Source organism: Cydia splendana, chromosome 1 (genome assembly GCF_910591565.1).
Source record: "Cydia splendana chromosome 1, ilCydSple1.2, whole genome shotgun sequence".
NCBI lineage: Eukaryota > Metazoa > Arthropoda > Insecta > Lepidoptera > Tortricidae > Cydia > Cydia splendana.
This window is the reverse complement of record NC_085960.1, coordinates 10,104,865-10,128,006: the sequence shown is the minus strand read 5'-3', so window position 1 is coordinate 10,128,006 and position 23,142 is coordinate 10,104,865. Positions and strand designations below refer to the sequence as shown.

General features: G+C 39.8%; 2 protein-coding genes across 2 annotated transcripts in view; both read left to right on the top strand.

Annotated features, from left to right (window-relative positions):
- The window catches only part of LOC134795720 (tRNA (adenine(58)-N(1))-methyltransferase catalytic subunit TRMT61A), a 97,230-nt gene extending 76,125 nt beyond the window's left edge, over positions 1-21,105 (top strand). Inside the window, exons 6-7 of the mRNA XM_063767673.1 lie at positions 19,665-19,794; positions 20,984-21,105. Of these exons, the coding sequence (XP_063623743.1) occupies positions 19,665-19,794; positions 20,984-21,066 (213 nt within the window). The 3' untranslated portion in view covers positions 21,067-21,105. The remainder of the gene's footprint in view (positions 1-19,664; positions 19,795-20,983) is intronic.
- On the top strand, positions 6,186-13,531 carry LOC134796705 (uncharacterized). Its single transcript, XM_063768883.1, has 4 exons — positions 6,186-6,498; positions 7,697-11,874; positions 12,106-12,516; positions 13,521-13,531. The coding sequence occupies exons 2-4, from the start codon at positions 7,710-7,712 to the stop codon at positions 13,529-13,531; spliced, it is 4,587 nt and encodes a 1,528-aa protein (XP_063624953.1). The 5' UTR covers positions 6,186-6,498; positions 7,697-7,709.
- Positions 21,106-23,142: the final 2,037 nt, after the last annotated feature.

The window sequence follows — 23,142 nt, the reverse complement described above, 5'->3', positions numbered from 1 at the left end:
ATCATTATCATCAGATCCTCAATACTAGTTCGTTTTTAAACCCTTGATACAAACTTTACAACCTATAGGTACCAAATGCTATGACGAAACATGTAAATAAGCGAGTACCTATAATTTATTTCGAGTAATACTTATACCTTCATAAGTACGAGTATGGGGCTATTCATAAATTACGTCGTTTCAAATGGAAGGAGGGGGGGGGGGGGGGTCTGGACATCGGATGATGGTAGTATGACGTAGGAGGAAACAGAGTCATCCGAAGCATGATTTTTGGATGATTTGAGGGGTGGGGGGGTCAAAAATAGATGACGTAATTTATGAACACTGCACACACTTACATTTGCACTGCATTTAGTATTTTCGTACTTACCAAATAACAGTTTTAGGACTTTAAAAGTTAAGCACAGTTAGTGTTGTTATGGTTGATTTCAATATGCTTCGCGAAGGATCAAGAATGTTTAATCCATCATTGTAGTGCGAGTGTGGTAGAAGGGATCGGCATACTGAGCTCGCACAGCCTGCCGCAGCGCGTAAAATACCTAAACTCGCTCAACGCCGAAATGTAATAGCGCTCTTAATCGCAAACACGATTAGGTACTTACATAATTAGATTTATGCAAATATTGCTCATTTAATATCTATCTGTAAATCGTTTTAAATATATATATTAATATACCACGTAATACCTGTATAAAAAATTAAACCGGCAATTAATTTACCGAAGCGCTTACATTTAATTATTATTATCATTCATCAATCTGTTCTCAGCATTTACTCGTACTTCTAATATTACGATTATATAGGCACACGTAACAGGGTTAAAGAGTCAAGGTCCATGAGATCAGCCTCCCTTTACGCGACCAAAACAAATTGACAACTTCGATTAATTACAATCAATTCTTTCCACAAACGCATGTGAAGTTTGACAGTCAATTTGTTATAAGACGTACGTTAGCCAATGCACTGTTAAAAGCAAACAACTTAACATTCGCAAGCGCTTTCCAACTAAATCTTGTTATTGAAAAATCAACTTTAATCCAAACGCTTGCAGTTTGGATTATAACCATGTACATGCTGCATATGTGATCAGAAGCGGACAGTTTAAAAATGTTAATTCGAAAACCAGAATCAATCAAGCCTTTACTTAACCTTAGCATCGGAAGCTGTAAGGACGAAATGCCCACGATTGTTGAGTCAGTAAATGTTTTTAATTTTTACTGCGGTTCCGTCATTTGTACTCGTAAATTCATTTCACTCTTCTTACCATCGGTGTTGGGTGAATTTAACCTGCGGAAGTTCTAGTGCTTTAATAAATTTGTTATTTCCTACTAATTATTCGAAGATAAAATCAATAAGTAGTGCGGCTTCATTTTTGATGGTTTGTAACGTAACGTCAGAACACACTAAAACTGCTTGACTTACTTGACTTATTGTCCTATGTCCCCTAGGTGGGGCAGAGGGCGTCCACAGTGCGCCGCCATCTGGATCGGTCTTGAGCTTCGTGCTTGAGTTCGCTCCAAGTCTTCCCGATAGCCTTCGCCTCTGCAACAATAGTCCGGCGCCAGGTCTGTTTTGGGCGGCAACGTTTCCTCTTTCCTTGGGGATTCCAGTCGAGGGCTTGCCTCGGTATGTGGTCAGGATCCCTTCGGAGTGTATGCCCAATCCAGCTCCATTTCCGGCGCTTGATCTGCTGGTCGATTGGGGTCTCATTGCAGCATCTCCACAGGTTGGCATTAGAAATTTTCTCGGGCCAGTATATACCGAGAATGCGGCGGAGGCAGCGGTTAAAACAAACCTGAAGCTGGCGCGAGATGTCTTTTGTGACCTTCCACGTCTCGCATCCATATAGCAATACGGTTTTTACGTTTGACCGGAATATTCTGAGCTTGACTCTCCGTGTCAGTTTGCTTGATTGCCATACGGGGCGGAGCTGTGCGAAGGTTGCTCTTGCTTTGGCTATTCTCGAAGCGATGTCCTCTTCGGTCCCTCCAGTTTCCGACACGACGCTTCCGAGGTAAGTAAATTTGTGGACTTGCTCCACAGCCTCTGTGCCAATAAGGAGCGGCACGGTACTTGTGTCCCTGCACCTCATCTCCTGTGTCTTCCGGGTGTTGACTTTGAGTCCCGCCTTCATTGCCTCACTTCGAAGGTCGTCCAGCTTGGCTTGCATATCAGCGCGTGTGTGGCTCAGCAGGCATAGATCATCGGCATAGTCCAGATCTTCTAAGATGTTGGACAGTCCCCACTCTATGCCGCGGCGCTTATTGTCAATCGTTTGATGCATGATGCCATCGAGAACAACAAGGAAGAGGAGAGGAGAAAGAAGACACCCTTGTCGCACACCAGCATTTACTTGAATATCCTCCGAGACGAGGCCATAGTGCGTCACTCTACAAGAGTAATTCTTGTAGATAGCCTTTATGAGGTTAGTGATTTTCTCGGGGACACCAATTTCACGCAGCCTGTTCCAAATACTAGCCCACCTTAGCGTATCAAAGGCTTTTTCAAAGTCTACAAATGTTAGGTACATTTCCCTCTGCCATTCAGTAGCCTGTTCTAAAATGATACGCAGTGTGTTGACTTGATCCGTGCATGATCTGTGGGGTCGGAATCCAGCTTGCTCTTTGCGTATGAGAGGTTCAACGACCCTCGACAACCTATCCAAGATGATCTTGCAGAGCACCTTAGATGGGGTCGAAAGCAAAGTAATGCCTCTCCAGTTGCTACAATCGCTGAGGTCTCCCTTTTTTGGCACGGTGATGAGAAGTCCCTTGTTCCAGTCGTCCGGTAACTCTTCAGCAAGCCAAATGCTATTCAAGAGTGGTGTAAGGGCATTCACGGCGGTCGGCAAGTCAGATTTTAGCATCTCCGCTGTGATGAGGTCGACTCCTGGGGCTTTGCCGTTTTTGAGCGATTTGATGGCATTCGCTACTTCTTGATTCGTAGGTGGAGACACGTCGATATTCAGTCTCAGCAAGGGCGAGCTGTCTGCGGGTGTGTTGTCAGTGCTGGGGTCGTTGGGGACGCGGAAGATATCCTCAAAGTGTTCACGCCAGCGTTCTAGCTGTCCCTCGGATGTCACAATCAGTTGGCCTTCTTTGTCTTTCAGGGGTTTCTTCTTGCGCTTCTGGCTTCCGGCTAAGACTCTTGTTGCCTTGTACATCTCCCTGAGATTACCGGAGTCTGCAGCACGTTGGGCGGTATCGGCAACACCATCTGTCCAAACCCGCTTATCATACCGGGTACTACGGTAGATTCGCCTGCGGATCAGACGGTATTGCAGCTTCAGGTCTTCTAATAATATCGCGTCGCTGGTCGCCAGGATTTTAAGATGAAGTTCCCTTCTTTCTTCAATGAGGTCCCAAGTCTTCTGTGACATCCAGTCTTCTCGTTTGTGTGTTTTAAGTCCAAGAACGACGGAGCTGGTTTCTGTGTAGACCATTTTAATGCGATTCCACTCCGTGTTGACTGAGGTAGAGTCCGCATCCAGCACCGAGAAACGATTTTGTAGCTCCAATTTGAAGGCATCTCCTGTTTCCAGGTTCCGCAGTTTTGTGACGTCAAATTGTTTGCCTAATTTGGTGACATTGTCGGTGCGTCGAGCTACGGCTACTTTGAGCCGCACTTCGGCCACCACCAGGTGATGATCACTGTCAATATCCGCCCCACGGCGGTTACGAACATCGAGCAGTGATGAGCGCCATTTAGCGCTAATGGCAAGGTGGTCAATTTGATTTTTGGTGACTCCATCGGGTGAATTCCATGTGTATTTGTGGTGTTCTCCATGAATAAAAAGCGTCCCTCCGATGGTAAGATCGTTGTCCAGGCAGAACTCCATAAACCTTTCTCCATTCTCGTTGCGAACTCCCAGCCCGTGCCTGCCCATGTGTCGTTGATAGCCATCGTTGTTCGCTCCGACTTTGGCATTCAGGTCTCCCATGACGATAACTATGTCTTGTTTTCGGATGTTCTTCAAAGTTGAGTTGAGTGCACTATAGAAATCGTCTTTCTTATCCTCTGATGCCAAGTTCGTCGGCGCGTAGCATTGGACGATAGTAATCTTGCGGGCTCTTGTGTTAAAACGGGCTGTAATGATTCGTTCTGAGATCGGTTTCCAGTCTAAGAGGCTCTTCTTCGCTGCATCGGTGAGGAGGAATCCCACGCCGTTTTCGCGGACGTCTTCTTCATCTTCCTTCCCGGAGTAAAGTAGTGTGAGGCCTCTAGACGTTCTCAGTTCCCCGAATGCATTCCTGCGTACTTCACTGAGTCCGAGTATTTGCAGTTTGTACCTTAGCATTTCTGCTTCTGCTTGGGCTAATCGGCTATCATCGCTCAGTGTTCGCACATTCCAGCAAGCAATTCGTGTCCGTGTTTTCATGCCAAAGGTCGTCGTATTTTGATCGGTCCGGTTTTGCACTGTTTCGGTTTCTTTAATCAGTTAGTTTCAGGTAAGCGAGGGATTAGCCCACTATACCCTAGCCCAATGGTGGGGCTGCCACCTTGGAGCCATTGGGCATGCTCGGTTTTGTTTCGGGTTGCCTCCCTAGTGAGTCGGTTCTGCTTTGAGGCGCAGAAGGTTCGCCTTTCGCCCTGCATCCTCAGCTCAGCTGCAACACAAAGGTAGCGGTCGCGCGGCGGCGCGGTTGCAGCAGTTCCCAGGGGAGACGGCGGGGACGTGGATGACGCGGACTGGCCAGGGCTCTGCGGCAATACGGTGTTCCGCTACGAACACAGCAGATGGCTTCTTGGCATTTTGTAGGTAATGCTGTACTCACTATCAGCGATTCCCACCAAGACCATACCCTAGCTTCCCCCCCCGAAAACTAAAACTGCAGTCACCTGTTAAAACTGCAGAAGTACCGCAAATAGTAGATGTAGATAATTAGATACTTAAGGTGACAGACCATTTCCAACGACAGCAGCACTACCATTCATTTTACTATGGAAATTGACAATAACACCGACGCGTTCGTACTAGTAGTGCAGCTGCGGTCAGAAATGGAATGTTACCCTTATGCAAACTTTTTAGCAGTGACAGGACTAGCAGGAGTAAGCATCAGGATTTTTGCCGGGTACTTATGCGTTACGAGTAAGAGTAGGTAACCATAAAACGTAGAAAAGTTCTTGTGAACTTAAGGAACTCTTTTTATACCTGGTGAAAACAAAAACATATTCCTCTCAAATCCGACATTGAACGTATTCAAGATAATTTTGTCACAGTCGCGAGCTGTTTAATGCTATTTGGCTGAAAGGGTTTTAATGCAAATTTAAACGCATATTATTATGAGCTTTCATACACGGATAATTTAAGATTTCGGCGGGAGTGTTCAGATAAGTGGTGCAAAGTGGCTGGGCGGCCAATCCGGTCATTTCTTATTATTTCTTTTGAATCAAAAATAAGTTATGTATACCGGCCAAATTTTCTAATAGTAATTCAAGTATAATACTTTCTCGGAATATATGCTAATATTCTAGAGGGTACTACAAGCATGCAATATTTTTGTTCCCGTTTACTTTCGTGAATACACAGTTTAAGTGGTGTTTCGCCACCTTGATAACGGGTATCGAGTTATCTGCATGGTAAAGTACATAATTTAATTAAAAGTAATTTCCACAAATTCGAATCGAATTGCTGTACATTCGTCAGAAATGTGCCCACAAAATGAATTATATAATCGACAAAAACGCTGTTTGGTATACAAATAAGCAATAAGTTTATAACTTCAGATATAGTCTAGAAGTATATACCGGGTGTGGCCTGTAATATGAGCAAAAAATTAAACTGTAGGCTGTACTCCCCATACTGACCAACATTTGTTCAGCGACTTTTAAAAATAACTTGTGGTTTATTTTTTAATACACTTAAGTTTATTCTAAGACGCAATGTATTGCGAATTTTGTTATGTTTAAGGCGTGACAAGCAACGTCAATCACAATGATAATGGCGTGGCGATGGCGTCCATTGACGATAATATTTAATTTGTATGAAAAATAGGGATTCTAAATACTTCATAATTTTTAAAAGTTGTTGAACTAAAGTGTCACCTTTTGAGGAGTACAATCTATGTTTTAATTATTTGCTCATGTTACAGGCCACACCCGGTATTAAAGAACCTACATTTATACATAAGATTTAAAATCAACAATAAAGTTAGTAGGCTTAATCGGACATAAATGTTAATCTATGTGTAACATTAATTTATAATGAAGGTAACCACCCACTAACATTTTAGTTGTAGGTAGACGGACCTAATAAGTTGACAGTTGATTATTCGATATTGAGGGTGGATTGAAGAATGAACGGGCATCGGACTTGAAACGAGTTCAGTCGTATGACGGTTTGGAATCCTAACGGTCGATTGTAAAATATACTGGATTATCAATATAGTTGTGAACTGTTCAACATCGTTTTATTTCATTCCGTGAAATACACACCAACAAGAGTGCGGCGGCGTTTCAACTTCAGAAGACGGGATAAAAACACAGGCCCACGAAAAGGTAAATTACCGTTAATTCGGTTAGATTTTTTTTCTTTTCCGCTTGGATGACAAATGATCATAATCAAAGGTATTTAGTGGTTTCACGACAGTAAATATTTGTTAAACTTAGAATTATGAAGAATTATTATAGAGATTTATAAAACATAGTCTATCTAGTATGTCGAGAATAGAACGTGATTACCGACAATTTTCAAATGTTGTAGTAAGATAATGATAACAATATTAAAACAAAACAAAAGTGAGTTAATTGCGATTTTACTGTATGCGGGTTTAATTATATTTCATATCTGTTGTTCATTTAGTTTTAAATTTGACTTGGTGAACTGTTATTGGAATTCAAACCTACCAAATCATTTTGTATGGCTATAAATGGATTTGGAATAGAACAATGTCAATTTAATGCACAGCCAAATCATAAAAAAAAAGAGACCGAATTATGCGATCGTGGTGTACCAGTAAGGGTGCATGTCACTTCCTACCTTATTCCCGTAGAGGTAGGCTTGCATTGCAACCGACGTATATCAAATTATTAAAAAAAAATACTCATTCTACTGTGGAGTACCTACATAAGACTTGACAGTTTATTTGCCTAATCGTGATTGAAACGCAGTAGTATTAGGCTACTTACTTATTACAAAATATTGTTGTTAATAAAATGTTATATTCCTTGGTGCCACCAGCGTTCTGTTCTTACTGTAATAAAGATAAAGGCATTGAGCATGACAGGACCTACGAAATATTTTTAAATGGTTGATCTTTATCTATATACCTACTGTGTTAAAACTAAACACAGTCACTACTTAGTTTTAGTTACATGTTTGTAGGTCACTGCTTCAACCTTACATCTATGGCACTTTAACCTACCAAAATACATTTCTTTAGTAAGTAATGGTACACAAGTGCTTTTAGCAAACATCCTACAATTGACCCTTCAGTTGACGAGACATATGTTTGCATTAAAATAATTGTCAAAATGTTATGTAGGTTATAATGTTGAATGATCCCATGTTAAGATAAAGTGAACATTTACATGTTTGACCCTCCAGTAATAGTCAATATTATGCATTATACTTTTATGAACCTATGAACACTGAGTCATTAAATTATAACTTATTTGTCTGAAGAAACTATTCTAGTTTTCTTAGTTCTAACAAGGCTATGATAACATATACAAGTGTGTTTATTGCAAGTTTCAGACAAAATTAAATAATGGAGGATGATGATGACAATGGGCAGCCAGCTCCAAGCAGCCCTGTGCTACAAGGACCAAGGACTACTATTGCTGCACACCGTGTGCCAAATGCCGGTCACCGAGAAGAGATAAGGTCAGAGAGAATCTTATCCACTCCTAGGCAGAGTCGTCACCGTAGCCGTACTGGTAGTGTTCGAACGGCTAGGAGTCGCAGTCGAACTCGAAACCCTAGTGTTGGCTCAATCGTCAGAAGGCACAGTCGGAGTCGTAGTCGTATGTTTAACGACGAACAAAATTACCTTCACAATCGGAGACATGATCAAACGCGAAGTCGTACTCGTAGTCGTAGTTCTCTGCGCAACGATAGGCTACGGGAGGAGCTGGAGCTCGAGAGACAGCGCTTACGTGTTTTAGAAAGTCAATTGAGGAACGAGCGTGATCGACAGGAACTTCAGGAACGCGCGCGTCATAGAGATTCGGAGCTACGCAGTTCTAGACGGAGCCCTGAAGAAGGTGAGAGGACCAGGAGGTTCACAGAGCTTGTTATTCGGAGACGAACACCGGACAGGGACATCAGCGTGGAGACCGGGAGGTCCATGGAGCTCCGAAATCGGAGACGGAGCCCTGCAAGGGACAATGAGAGTACCGGGAGGTACTTGGAGCTTCGTGATCGAAGACTGAGCCCTGGAAGGGACGACGAGGTCAGGTATGATTCAACATCTCGTTTCTTTGAAGAGTTTTTAAAGGTTATGAAGAAACAGAATAATGAGCAAAATAACAGTTTTCCTGTCTTAAACAATGTTATTCCGGACTTTGACCCATTGAGTAGGGAGCAACCAATTACTGTTTGGCTAAGCAAAGTGGATGAATGTGCCGAAATGTATAAATGGAACGACAGACAAACTATCCACTATGCTTTGCCTAAGCTAACTGGTCATGCTAAGTTATGGTACCAAGGGTTACCATCCCTGAAACGAACTTGGCCCGAATGGAAAGTTCTTCTAGCGGAATCATTCCCTGCAACCGAGAATTATGCAGATTTATTAACAGAGATGCTAGCTAAGAGGGCTCGTTTCGGCGAATCCTTAGAATTGTACTATTTCTCGAAAATAAATTTATTAAATCGCTGCAAAATTTTCGGTAGGGAAGCTATAGATTGCATTATACATGGTGTAGACGACAGAGGGGTCAGGGTAGGCGCTCAAGCGGCACATTTTGAGAAAACAGAACAAGTTTTGCAATTCTTTAAAACCATTAAAGTTCAGAATAAAGAAAACAGCACAGACCTGAAGAAAGATAGAAAAGTTTCTAATAATAATAACACGTTTAGTAAACAAAGTTACAGAACTAGCAGTAGCGACGCAACCCCTCTTAAACCACGGCAAAGTTCAGATAGTGTGGTGTGTTTTAATTGCAAAGAGAAGGGACACCCGTGTTCTAAATGCCCAAAACCCATTGTTAAATGCTCGTATTGCCATTTTATAGGTCATGCTATTAGTGACTGTCCCAAAAAGGCAACTAAACCTGAAGTAAAGGATAAAAGCGTTATGAGAGTTATCCATGTGAACAAAGATGACAAGAATCTGCATGACTCATCAAATGACAATACCAGCAGTAAATATAAGATGGTAATTGAAATTAATGGCAAACCGATAGCTAGTCTCGTAGATTTGGGTTCTGAGACTACTCTTATCCGTAAGTCAGATGCGGAAACGTTAGGACTAGAGTGGACAACAGTTAATGGTACTGTTTTAAAGGGGCTAGGTTTAATACCATACATTCCGTTGGGGCATACCCAAGCCATAATTGATGTTCAGGGCGTCACTGAAAAGGGAGTAGAGATTTATATAGTTGACGACCATCTTATTAACTGTTCATTGCTATTAGGACACTCCTATACAGAACGACCAAATGTTTGCATTATCAAAACATCATCGGAATTGAGATTTGTGAGAGTAGATGAAGACAATGACACGAAACTGTTACTTAAAGCGGAAAAAGACGTAACAATCGCTGAAGGCTCAATGAGTGCAGTTCGGGTCATTGCGGATAAACAATTCAGCGGAATTGTCTACGTTAGTGGCTCGGTTAGGGGGGGTGTTGGTAGTGAATATTATCTTTTGCCGGGTGAGTATGAAATCAATTTAGGCACTTGTTTGCTACTCGTACAGAATTTAGGTGCAAAGCCTTTAACCATTCTTAAGGGTTCACTCGTTACTCGCGCCAGATATTTGAATGCGGTGAAGCATGTGCAGAATGTGTCAGTTACAGCTGAACAGAAGGACATTTCAGATGAATCGATTAGATGTGGAGACAATCTGCCTTCCGATGTAAATCATAAGCTGAATAGATTACTGGATAAATATGAAACCTGTTTCTCAACTGGTTTACGTGATTTAGGGTTCACAACCGAAGCTGAAATGGTTATCCAGCTTAAAGACTCGGAACCTGTGGTTTATAGACCATATAGGATGTCACATTCAGAACGGCAACTTGTCCAGGGTATGGTAGATGACATGGTTGAGTGCGGGATAGTTCGGGAGTCCAAGTCACCCTATGCCAGTCCAATTGTTTTGGTACACAAGAAATCTGGTGAAAAGAGACTCTGCGTCGACTATCGCGCACTCAACAATAAAACTAAACGCGATCACTACCCCCTGCCTCGGATTGAAGATTTGCTGGACCAGTTATCTGGACAGACGGTGTTCACAACGCTCGATCTCGCGTCAGGGTACCACCAAATACCCATTGCAGAAGAATCCATAGAGAAGACTGCGTTTGTCACGCCGGATGGGCAGTACGAGTATACCCGCATGCCATTCGGCCTGGCAAACGCACCAGCAGTATTTCAGAGGGTAATGCATAAGGTCCTGGCCAAGATCAAATATGTTGTTATCTACATGGACGATATTTTGATCCCAGCGGCCTCCTTTGAGGAGGGCTTGACTCGGCTGGAAGAAGTTCTTAGTGTACTGCAGCAAAGTGGTCTTACTCTTAAGAAGCAAAAATGTAACTTCTTCCAACAGAGTATTGAATTTTTGGGATTTGAAATAAGTAAAGAGGGTGTCAAGCCTGGGCTGCAAAAAGTGCAAGCCGTTTCAAAATTCTCTGTTCCGACAAACCAGCATGACGTTCGAAGGTTTCTGGGTTTGGCAAGCTTCTTTAGAAGATTCGTCAAGGATTTCGCATTAATAGCTAGGCCGTTGACGAGTCTTTTGAAGAAGGACACCCCTTGGAGATGGACTTCAATCGAGGCTAATGCATTTGAGAGCCTACAAAAACGTCTCGTCGAAAGGCCTGTACTTGCTCTGTATGATCATACTGCTGAAACGCAGCTCCATACAGACGCAAGCAAAATGGGCTTAGCTGGCATCTTGCTGCAGCGTTCAGGTTCCGACCCTTGGCGCCCCGTAGCATACTATAGTCGACAAACGACTATCGACGAACAAAAGCTACATTCCTTTGAGCTTGAAACCTTGGCTGTCGTAAGCTCACTTATGAAATTTAGGGTATACCTGCTCGGGGTCAAGTTCACAATCGTCACCGACTGTAATGCCCTACGTTCAACATTCACAAAGAGGGATCTTGTTCCTCGTATCTCAAGATGGTGGATACAGTTTTTAGAGTACGATTGTGAAGTTGAATATCGAGCAGGAGAGAAAATGGCGCACGTTGATGCGCTTAGCCGCAGTCCCATCAACGACAATGATGAACCACCACACGTACTCGACGTCCTTTCAGTGAACCTTGAAGACTGGATCACGACTGTCCAATCTAGTGATACGGAAATAAAACATATTAAAGATATTCTACAAGACCCTTCAACTACAAAAATTGTAAATATACATAAAGAATATAAATTGAAAAACGGTCGAGTGTATCGTATCATTGATGAGAACACGATGCGTTGGGTGGTTCCTAGAGGCGTCCGTTGGCAAATATTGAAAGCCAACCACGATGACGTGGGTCATTTCGGCTTCGAAAAAACCTTGCAGCGGCTAAAATCACACTATTGGTTCCCCAAGATGCGTCGGTTTACCAAAAAGTATGTGTCGGCTTGTTTAGAATGCGCCCACCACAAAATTCCGGCTGGGGCTAAAGAAGGAGAACTTCACCCGATTCCAAAAGTCGAAGTGCCATTTCACACGGTACATGCAGATCATTTAGGACCGTTCGTACGAAGTAAGCGCAAAAATTCGTACCTACTTGTGATTGTGGACGCGTTTACCAAATACGTCAATCTAACTGCTGTCCGTAGCACTAAGTCGAAGGAAAGTATAAAGGTCTTCAAAAATTACTTTAGCTATTTCAAACCCCCGACGCGATTAGTGACAGACCGAGGTACAAGTTTTACGAGTAAAAAGTTTAAAACGTTTACCCAAAAGTTAGGAATCAAACATATATTGAACGCAGTGGCCACGCCACGTGCCAATGGCCAGGTGGAGCGCTATAATCGCACCATCTTGTCTGCCCTTAGCACAATGTCTCACGGCCAAAGCCCTGATAAATGGGATGAATATGTCCAAGACGTTCAAATTGGAATTAATTCTACGGTGCATGAGGTAACGAAGAAGTCACCGAACGAGTTACTTTTTGGCATGAAAGCGACCAACGCTTCTCAGGGAATTTTAAGCGAGGTGATAGAGGAAATAGATAGAGATGTAGTAGAACCAAACCTAGAAGAAATTAGGGAACAGGCAAGAGATTCCATAGAGAAAAACCAAGAAAAGAATAAAGATAGATTTGATAGGAGTAGAAAGAAGGGCACTCAGTATAAAGAAGGAGATCTAGTTAGGGTAGTTAGAGCTATAGTTGGAGGAACAGGTCAGTCGAAGAAACTTGAATCCAAGTGTCAAGGACCCTATAGAATCAAAAAAGTCTTGCCCCATGACCGCTTTGTAATTGAAGACACACCCCTTACGAAGAAAGGTAGACGTTATGAAGGTATAGTCTCGCTTGATAAGATATTCCCGTGGATGAGTTATGATAATGATCCTACTAGCAAATCTTCTACTGATGACAGTTCCTCGGAAGAGTAGATTGCATACGTTAGACAAATTCAGATTTATTACCTTTAGGATGAGATGTTGAATCAATACCGGTAATCGTTTGGAGCATGATTAAGGTTATCATGACTGAACATAGCTCAAAATGAGTTATGTCTGAATGTTAAAGACGGATCTTTGACATCTTAGTTTTAAGACTGATTTATATTCAGGATGTTAAATGTTGTTTCCTTTTGTTATTTATCTTAGATTAAAATCATGTAGATTTAATGTAATATCGTAAATGAAAAAGTAACATGATCTGTGTTTGCTCAAATATTATCTCATGAAAAAATATATATATGAAGATTCTAAATGATGTATAGTTGAGTGAAATCTGTTCAATGAGTTATCTCTTAAACGAAGGGACTCGTTTTAAAATCGGATGGCCGACTGTAACATTAATTTATAATGAAGGTAACCACCCACTAACATTTTAGTTGTAGGTAGACGGACCTAATAAGTTGACAGTTGATTATTCGATATTGAGGGTGGATTGAAGAATGAACGGGCATCGGACTTGAAACGAGTTCAGTCGTATGACGGTTTGGAATCCTAACGGTCGATTGTAAAATATACTGGATTATCAATATAGTTGTGAACTGTTCAACATCGTTTTATTTCATTCCGTGAAATACACACCAACAAGAGTGCGGCGGCGTTTCATATGTATATTTTCTGCGTTGTGTTATTTAATTGGCACTAAAGTATGTAATTGCGTATATAAATTTTAATGCAGAGCTTTAAATAATTTCTAAATTGAATATTTCTTACGTTTAACAGACTTCAACTAACGGATATAAGCACCTGTTGATTTAAACTCTTAGTATTTTCGTACATTGGTTACATTATGGTCTTATGCTAAGCATCTCAGGGACCCGGCGAAGCACGTGTTTCGGTCCTATAGTTGACAACTTACTTAGATTTATTTTTATAAGCATAATTCATATCAAAAAATGTGGTGTATTCGTATTTGGTACAGGTATTATTGCTGTCTTAAAGAACGTCTTATTCGTCTAATTTCATCACAGATTACATAAATTCAAGACATTCGCATACAACAAGCATGGTTATGTATATTATTTTACATAGAACTATGTATTGAAAAAAAGACTCGAAAAGGTCAGAATAAACTGGCTAAGTGGCCAGTATCAGGCACGCATGGAATGTCACACCGAACACGTGCCCGGTCCGCCCGAACACCCGTGAAATTACCGCTTTTTCCTGCCAACACAGATGATTTGCACTTCCATTGTTCTGCCCGCCCGGCTTATAGGGATGTTTCACGCATGGCTTTATTTCTTATGGCATTTTATTATATAAAAAGATTTAAAATTTATGTAGTATTGGTATTTAGAGCGACACATTAAAACTTCAACGTAGGTATGACATTAACCTACCCTTAATTCGTTTCACTCGGTCAAGATGTTTTATAATGAGTGTTTAAGTCGTGATGAAATATTATAACTAGGTAAGTATATCAAATCGTGTTACATAATCAGGACATACTTACTGCACTGAAACATTAAAAAGATCAATACGAAACCGAAGGATACAGCTCGATGCGCGGGATCGATGGATTGATTGCGCAAGCATCGATTAAACGGCGCGTATATCAATCGCCATTACCGCTGGCTGTCAATAATGGGATCGCATGAATCACGCGCTGCCGCTGTGGCGAAATATGGAGCTTTTGTTGTTTTAAATGCTTTTAGTGATGTGAAAATTGATCAAAAAATAATTGGTCCATTGCCACCGGTTTAGTGAACCCACAAAACACATACCTAGTCTTCTTATGACACTTGCGTAGATGAGATGACTTTCATCAATAATAACAGCAAAATATCCCAATTATTCAACAGAATAAAAAATAACATAAAATATAATTGCTCTCATTTAATTCCTACTTGATTATGTTGCTTAGATATACATACAGGTGTCAGTATCGTCTCTAGAGAATAATATGTAAGTGTATATAGATACCTAAGTACTTAGTAGGTATTAGTGGGTACTACCTAACAACATTTTTATGTCTATAAAATAAATTTAAATTTTAGTAGACTAGACAGTCGCCCCAGTAAAATTCAATTAAATATTCAAAACCTAAAACAATTTCTGACTCATTTGTTCCTCGCGTGTAACTTATCTTATACATGTACTGACTGCTACCGATGCTTTTTATATTTTTTTATTTTTCTCCAATACGGACGTCTAAATTCAAACGAGTATTTATCAATCCCTGACAGTTATGGAGACACCAACATGGCTCTGATAAGGCTTCTTGCAAGTGTTTGGCAGCTGCGTCATTTTGTGCTCATTTATTATTTTTAAAACATTTTGTTTCGGACAGATTTGTTAAGAATAATGGAGGTGTTTTGATTAGCAAGAGGACTTTATTTATATCAATATACGAACATATATATGTTTATAGTATAATATGATTAATATGAATACTTTTCTAGCTCTAGTTAATGATTGTATGTTTTTATTACTGACAAGTAGGTACCTAAGTAGTTATTCAGCTGTCATTGAAATACAGTGTAAACTCTATATAGCGACACTAAAGGGACCGGACAATTTTTGACGTTATGGAGAGTTTTCGTTATATAGAGAGGAATTAATATTAAAGTAAAGCAACTATAGCCATAAAATGTCGACGTTATAGAGAGTAAAACGTTATATCGAGTGACGCTATATGGAGTTTACACTGTATTATAATTTAAATATCCGGAGGCTCGTAACATACTTATGTTTCAGCATACATTTGTAAGAAACATATCAACATGGCTAATTGTCTGAAAAGTACCTAATTATAAAAGTTCTGGTCGAAAAGATCTGTTGAAATGAAAGTAAACACATGTTTCCAAAAACTTAGTAGCGACCATTTAGCGTAAAAAATATTTATTTCCAGATTGATGGCATTAGGGTCTTTGACACTCTTTAGTCGGGCATTTTCGGCACGGGCCAACCGGCAAGTAATAATTATTCTGAGTGTCAATAAATAATAAAGTGGCCGCGCGCGTCTTGAGTGCTCGTTCGTCTCTCTTATCTCAATTCTTAATGCGCCTCTTTGCTCGTTATTCTTTTTTATTTTTTGTTCTTTTTCAACATGTCATCCAGTGGTGAGGTTAAATTCTGTGTTGACAGCATGAAGGTTTTATGTTTTAATCTCGACTTAATGTTCGTTCAGCAGCATTAGGCGGTTGTAGGCTGTAGCTTGGTTCTATTAATTTGGATCAGATTTGTAGTTAGTCATGTCTATAAATGAATATTTTATCGGCCAGTTTCTTTGCTTAACAAATTTTATCCAACGTATCAATTCGAGTTGTGACTTTTAAATAAATTAGAAGCAATTGATCAATACGCTTAAACTGGCCTGGCGAGTTGTAGTTCCATTTTCGTAGTTTCGTCCATCGATCACGCACTTCGGATTTATGTTGCGTAATTGCGGTGCGTCTGCGCACATTGCAATGATTTCGCTTATTATGTTGTTTTTCAAAGATTTATTTTGTGGTTTTTCTGTTGTGTTACTGAGGTAAATGATTAGATAATCTACTAACAACGGTAACATAAGTTGAATGTTTAATATATCCTGCAATACCTAATTTATCTTTTTTGTTAACTATTATACCTACTGATAATAAAAATTAGCAAAACATATTATTACGGCTTAGAATAACACTAACTAACACACCTTACCATAGGTACCTTAACTTAGCATACCTTAGATGTAGACCTTTTTAGGGTTCCGTACCTCAAAAGGAAAAAACGGAACCCTTATAGGATCACTCGTGCGTCTGTCTGTCCGTCTGTCACAGCCTATTTTCTCGTAAACTACTGGACCAATTAAGTTGAAATTTGGTACACATGTGTAAATTAGTGACCCAAAGATGGACATGTCTTTTTTATAATTTTAAAATACATAGGAATCGAAGTTATTTAAGAAAATAGCCAAAAAATGACCATTCCCCCCCTTTTATCTCCGAAACTACTGAGTCTAAAATTATGAAAATAATACCCAAAATAGTTCTTCACCTGTAGATGACAGGAAAACCTATTAGAAATGTGCAGTCAAGCGTGAGTCGGACTTATGTACGGAACCCTACAAACGCGAGTCCGACTCGCACTTGTTTCCTGACAACTCAGCTACACAAACGTAGCATTTGAGACACCACCAGGCCAAGGTCAGCTAAGTTCAAACTGCGGTCGTACGGATACAGGCTCTGCTCAATTAGTGGCAATCTTCACCACAACTCTGTCAAGGTCCGCCATCGCTATTAGGACGGTACTTAGGTATTGGCACGTACTGCATGCCCCTTTATACATAAGAGGAAGTTATCTTCACGAGTTTTTGCTGTAATCAAACGTCAATAGAAAGAGGAAATCCGAACAAATGTTTTTATTAGTCATTTTAAAGATCAGCACTAAGTGGCTGTTTGAAGAATGAAGGCATAATTTGTTCCGTATTGTTTCGGAATTATGTATGCGTGGCAAAAAATGTTAATAGACACAGATTACTATTGAATAAAAAGCCTGACATGTGAACATGTATTACCTGCCAGAATGAACTTGATTCGTGGTTATTTATTTGGTGTGTAGTACTCGCCGCGGTATTATATTCGCCGCAGTGGCAATGAAAATAGGTAATTGTTGCTATATATTAAATCTTCATCGTGATCATTTCTCAATATTTAGGCACACTACGCTGGCAGTTACCGAGTCAAAATTTTAACATAGCACGTGCGACGGTACCGAATGGCGAGAACTCATCACAACCAATTTCCATGGAAAATATCTCGCTTTTATGTGAATGACCATAGTATGTTAGTTTTAAAGCATAGGTACTACCTCTAGGTAATTTTATACAAATATCAGCTACGATTCCAATAGCACAGACTGCAGCTGCAATTGTACTTTCGCTCCATCCAAGGTTTTACAAACAAAAGCTGTGCAATACCTACACCCCATGTAATGTACTACATTTAGTAATCCCACGAGATGAGAGGACATCTCCGCTCTGTCATTAGAAGGCGCCACCGCTCGCCTGTCATTTAAAACCTAACAGTACCGTTAAATGCCGCCTTTGCTGTTTGGATTAATTCTAAGCTTACGCAATATCTCCATTGAAGCGTAGCTTCTTTAAAATATTGATACCTATGTAGCCACCTGCAGTTTCCAAATATCTTACGTTGCGTACCTACTTACAATAACATAAATATGATTTGTATATTTTATACAGTACACGTCTAACTTACATAAACTAAGCCTTACAATATTGTTAAATGATGTACATTAGGCTTGCTTTCGTTAAAATTGTATCTAGGTACTATGATAACTGAGGTACCTGAGATTCTCGAACGAAACTACTCGTGTGTGCATTTCTGACTCGTCTTTTAAGCTCATAATTTTTTTATGCTAACCCTTAAAACCTTTATAGGTCTATGCGGAACACTCGTCAAAATTAATAGTCATCCAAATAAACCATGAAGAGATATGAGTTTGCACGATAAACATACCTAGTGTATGGATCTCGCCTGGCGATTATCGAAACACCTGTGATAACGTTTGTTTGATTCCCATGATCCATGTGGAATACCGGCTGCGATGGTGCGAAGGTCGCGCGTGCCCCGTGACATCGATAATTGCATTCCCCGCCCTGACCCCCTTGCGGTATCAGCGGGTACACAAGTGGTACCACTACTAAGGTTCTATATACGTACATACCTAATATTATGCTTTCAATATCTCAAGAAAAAAATACAGGATTCACAGGTTCTATTCAAATAGTTCTATCATTTTGTAGTAATTTAGATACAAAGATACAAATTGAAAATCTATTGATAAATATTGTTCCCCTCTAAACAATTGAGTCGGTAAACCCCCTACTAATTATATGGGTAGGTACTTAAGTTATAGTAATGCCAGAACGCTTAGTAAAATTCTATTAAATTATTATGTGTTGTTAGATTCAAATGTGAACATCTATGACATTTTCAATAGGATTGTACCGCACCATCAAGCACGTATTCGGTCGACAGCCGCTAATGGGGTATCGGCGGTAATTCACGTCTGTTGGTCTTACACGCTTAGCACTCTGGGACGCATGGCGTCATCCCGTCACACTCATCGCCCGTTTAGCAACATAGCGAGCCTGTGCCTAGCATGACGCATTACATTCCTGAATTAGCAGTTGTTGACGTATGTTGGTCTTACACGTTCAGCACTGTGTGACGCATGGCGTCACCCTGTCACACTCATCGCCCGTTTAGCAACATAGCTAACCTGAGCCTAGCATGATGGATCACATTTCTGTATTGGCAGCCGTTGCACGTCTGTTGGTCTTACACGTTTAGCAATATGTGACGCATGGTGTCATCCCGTCACACTCATCGCCCGTTTAGCAACATAGTAAGCCTGTGCCTAGCATGATGTAGATATTCCGGCTTTGCCTTCTATCTCGCTACTGGTTCAAAGCATAAGTAGGTCTGTACAGTAGGTATGTTTTCCATTCCTATACATTCTATTGCAAAATTCTATCGGAATTTGAGTAACGCACCGTGCTAGCATCTCGGGCTTAATTAACTCGCGTAAATTATGCACGCGTGTCAGTTACCGCGTCTTTAAAATTGGCACACCCATGCTTGTTATTTTATACAAACATACTCTATCATGTAGCTATTTGCGGTGAATTACTACATTAACCCAAGCTTGAAACATTAACCGGTTAGTTACTTTTTTAATAAGACTTTTATTCAAAAATGTACAGTTCTACAACCAAAAACGTCACTTTTGATACTACGATACGATACCGATCTGTCACGGTATCGTATTGTTCTGACATCTTATAAGCATTGTTCAAATACGGCCGTAAGAGTCCGAATCCGTGCGCATTTCTTAACGTGATGTACTGATGTACTTTGTTTCCAGAGCTCCGAGAACCCAGTAGACGAGAGGCCAACATCAGACACGAACTACGTGGTGGGTGCGTGGCCGCCGAGCACGCCGGGCCACACCGGCTACCTCACCGTTGCGACGCTGCCGCCGCTTTTCCTTAGAGGTGAGTTCCCCTATCAGGGATGGCGATAATAGGTTATTGGGTCGTAGTATGATCTGCGAGAAAACCTCTATTTATTACAACTGTTTCACGATCCAGTCCTGTTGTCTGCCTCAACTACTTTTACGAATCCTGTAGATATGTAGTATAGAGACTTAATTGATAGCATTACGAGTATTACAATTACAACCTACCCCATCCTTGCCAAATTTGTACATGTGAAATATGTAGGTACATACTTAAAAAAATGTATAGTAGTTGATGGTGCTCAGAGGCCTCAGAGCATAAAAAGGCCAACTACGGCGTTGCATGAACAAGAGATTTCCTTTGGCAGGATTGCTCCTTAGGACCCAATGATGTATTTAAGAAGTGGAGCCACCCAGATTTTTGATGCAGGTGGGGGGTGGGGGGGTTTTTAAGCGTCTGCGACGTCTGAGGTTATAATTCTTTAAGTTTAGGTTCTAAGTCAAGTTTAGTATCATTTTCGACTAAATCAAAGATGTAGACATAAATTTCATCCAAATCGGTTCAGCGTTTATTGATTTCCCATACAATCCTACACCTTACCATTCATTTTTAAGGGATTATTTTTGCAATAAAAACTATCCTATGTTCTTCCCCGGGACTTAAACTATCTCTATACCAAATTTTATCTAAATCGGTTCAGCGGTTATTGAATCCCCATACAAATTTCCACCTCCCTTTTTACACCCTTTAGGGATTATTTTTGAGATTAATAATATCCTATGTTCTTCCCTGGGACTCAAACCATCTCTATACCAAATTTCAACTAAATTGGTTTCAGCAGTTTGAGCGTGAAGAGGAATAAAGAAAAATGTACTTTTTTCATATTTTATGTGTTTTTACTTCGGAATGGTGCCGGAATGATATCATAAATGAATTTGGCATCCCCGATTTATACAAAAACGATACCAAACTTGGCCTAGTAACTAAAATTATATAGATATCAAGAAGTTGAGAGCCCCCCCCCCCCCCCCCCCCCTAAAAATTAACATCAAAAATCTCGGTGGCTCCACTTCTTAAATCCATCCTTGGGTCCTAAGGACCAATCCTGCCAAAGGAAATCTTTTGTTCATGCAACGCCGTCGTTTAGGGCTTCCACCCTCGACTATAGTCATTCATTAAGTATATTGTTTTGTATTCTAATTCATATGTTACTTATTATTTTCAGGCAAGAAATCCAAAGCGGAAGTTAGCAGTAATGAAAAATCAGTATTGTCTGAAAATGATGCAGTTATGGAAATAAGCGCATAATTTAAATTAATTAATAAAATAAAATAAATTTGACTATTACTCTGTACTTTTATTCTTACTAAAGCTGGGGACTGATTGTTTAATAAAAATAGTTTTTGTTAGGTAAATGGTATATTTAAATAAAAGCCTTAAAATAATTTACTGACTGAAAATATGGACAGATAAATAATTCCACATGAAACTTACACAATACAAATATACGAGAATTGGCATTCGACACTCAATATTTGGAATAATAAAAGGCAGTGTTGGAAAATTATTTCGTACAAAAATTTGGCAATCAGAATTTCATTATCTAACACGGCAATTTATTTTGTTAATTTCCACCATAGTAGCACACTAATTGCTGAAAGTCTTGAGAACTTTATTACAAAGGGATTGGGATCATTGGATCGGCAATGGAAACTGTATTTAGTTTCAAGTTACTCGTACTGTAACAATCTATTGAAGTATTTTGGTGCACTTGTCAGTTAACAGCTAAATTCATACCGGAAAATACATAAAATGCACGTTCTGCCGCCAGCGTGTAGCACTAGCACTTATCGTAAACCATAGAGTAACATACAAACTGTGCCTTAAACAGTTTTTTGACAACTTCACAGATAATTTGTTACGAATAAATATGACATTGATGCTTCAAGGCGGTTTGTTTACAGAGGGCCTGCCGCGAAACCCGAAAATCTAAATTACGTTATCTGGCACTCTATCGTTCTAATATGCAAGAGTGATAGAGAGGCAAATAACGAATGTCTCGATTTCCGTGTTTCGCGTTAGGCCCTCGTGTTTGTGCTAGTGGCGCCCCCTACGCAGAGTTTTACGTAGTACATTTCTACTTTACAAGTTCTCATGAGATTTCAGCTAGGAACTAAGCGTGCAATACATGCAATTCTTGAAATGTCGTGACCAATATCATTATACCTCCTGTTTTACCCTATTACGTAAAAATAAAATGTCGATGTTGTGTCAGTAAAATGATTAAATATTGTCAGTTAAAACATCGACACGTATCTCAAACTTTTCATCACATTCAACATTCGATACACTCCTTATAATTTTCAACAATTAAAATATAATCTATAATAGCTATAATGCCTATAATCTATGACACTAAGCAGTAATTAGACTTAAAATATCAATTATTTAAATTAAGCATAGTGTTCTATCTATCCCAGTCCCACCCTACATGATCAACGGTGACAGATGGGAACGAATCATTTCTGTGTTGGGTGGGGACAGACCAGAATATACAATTTTATGTTTTAATAAGGAAGTATAGGAAGTTATTACATTTAGGAATTAGTCGTTAGCAGTTGCGTTCTTAGTCATCATATTGATGAAATCTTGAACGAAGCTTGATCTGTTTGGAATGTTTAGTTTAAAAATAAATTATACTGTCTGTCTCTCAGGTATTTCCGTTCCTTTTATAAAATGATAATGTATGCCAATTAGTATTGCTAGCCTCATTATTACTTACAATTAATTATTCTATTGCCATCCATGTCCAGAACAACGATCTCGTAGTTCTTTAGAAACAAAGGCATTAACAGTCTAGTCCTTCCATCATTGTTCTACTCCCAGCTTCCTTGGCATCTACACTACGTTGTGCTTAAACAACCTAATATATAGTTGCTTATTTTTACGTTCGATAAAATAATAAATACTAAGCAAGAGATCGTTATTAATAATTACATTTCTAATAATCGTTTTACGTAATTTTTGATAGCTTCAGTATTTTCGACTAATTATGATTTATTGCATTTCATGACTATACTTATAATCACTGAATATTTTTCTCTACCCTGGCTTGCGGGCGGTTTATAAGTATTTTGCTAAGTAATAGCAGTCTGTGTAATGTTTTGTTATTTATTTACCCTAGGTATACCCTTCCATAGTAAATTTTGATTCCCTCACTAACATTCACCACTGGTCGTTTTCTTATACCTACTAACCAATTAAGTCAGATACCTTCTGACCCAAATCATATTTTTTCGTCATTCGAAGATGTGGTCACGTTTTAGTCCCAATTTCACCTATAAATTACATTCCTTAATACTCGCATGTGATTTTACGTTACAT

What these genes read in the sequence shown, in the direction of transcription:
- LOC134796705 (XM_063768883.1), top strand. Translation starts at nt 7,710, where the DNA reads ATGGAGGATGATGATGACAATGGGCAGCCAGCTCCAAGCAGCCCTGTG. An exon ending in TTTAGGACCGTTCGTACGAA is followed by an intron (nt 11,875 to 12,105) that starts GTAAGCGCAAAA and finishes TATTGAACGCAG; the next exon opens with TGGCCACGCCACGTGCCAAT.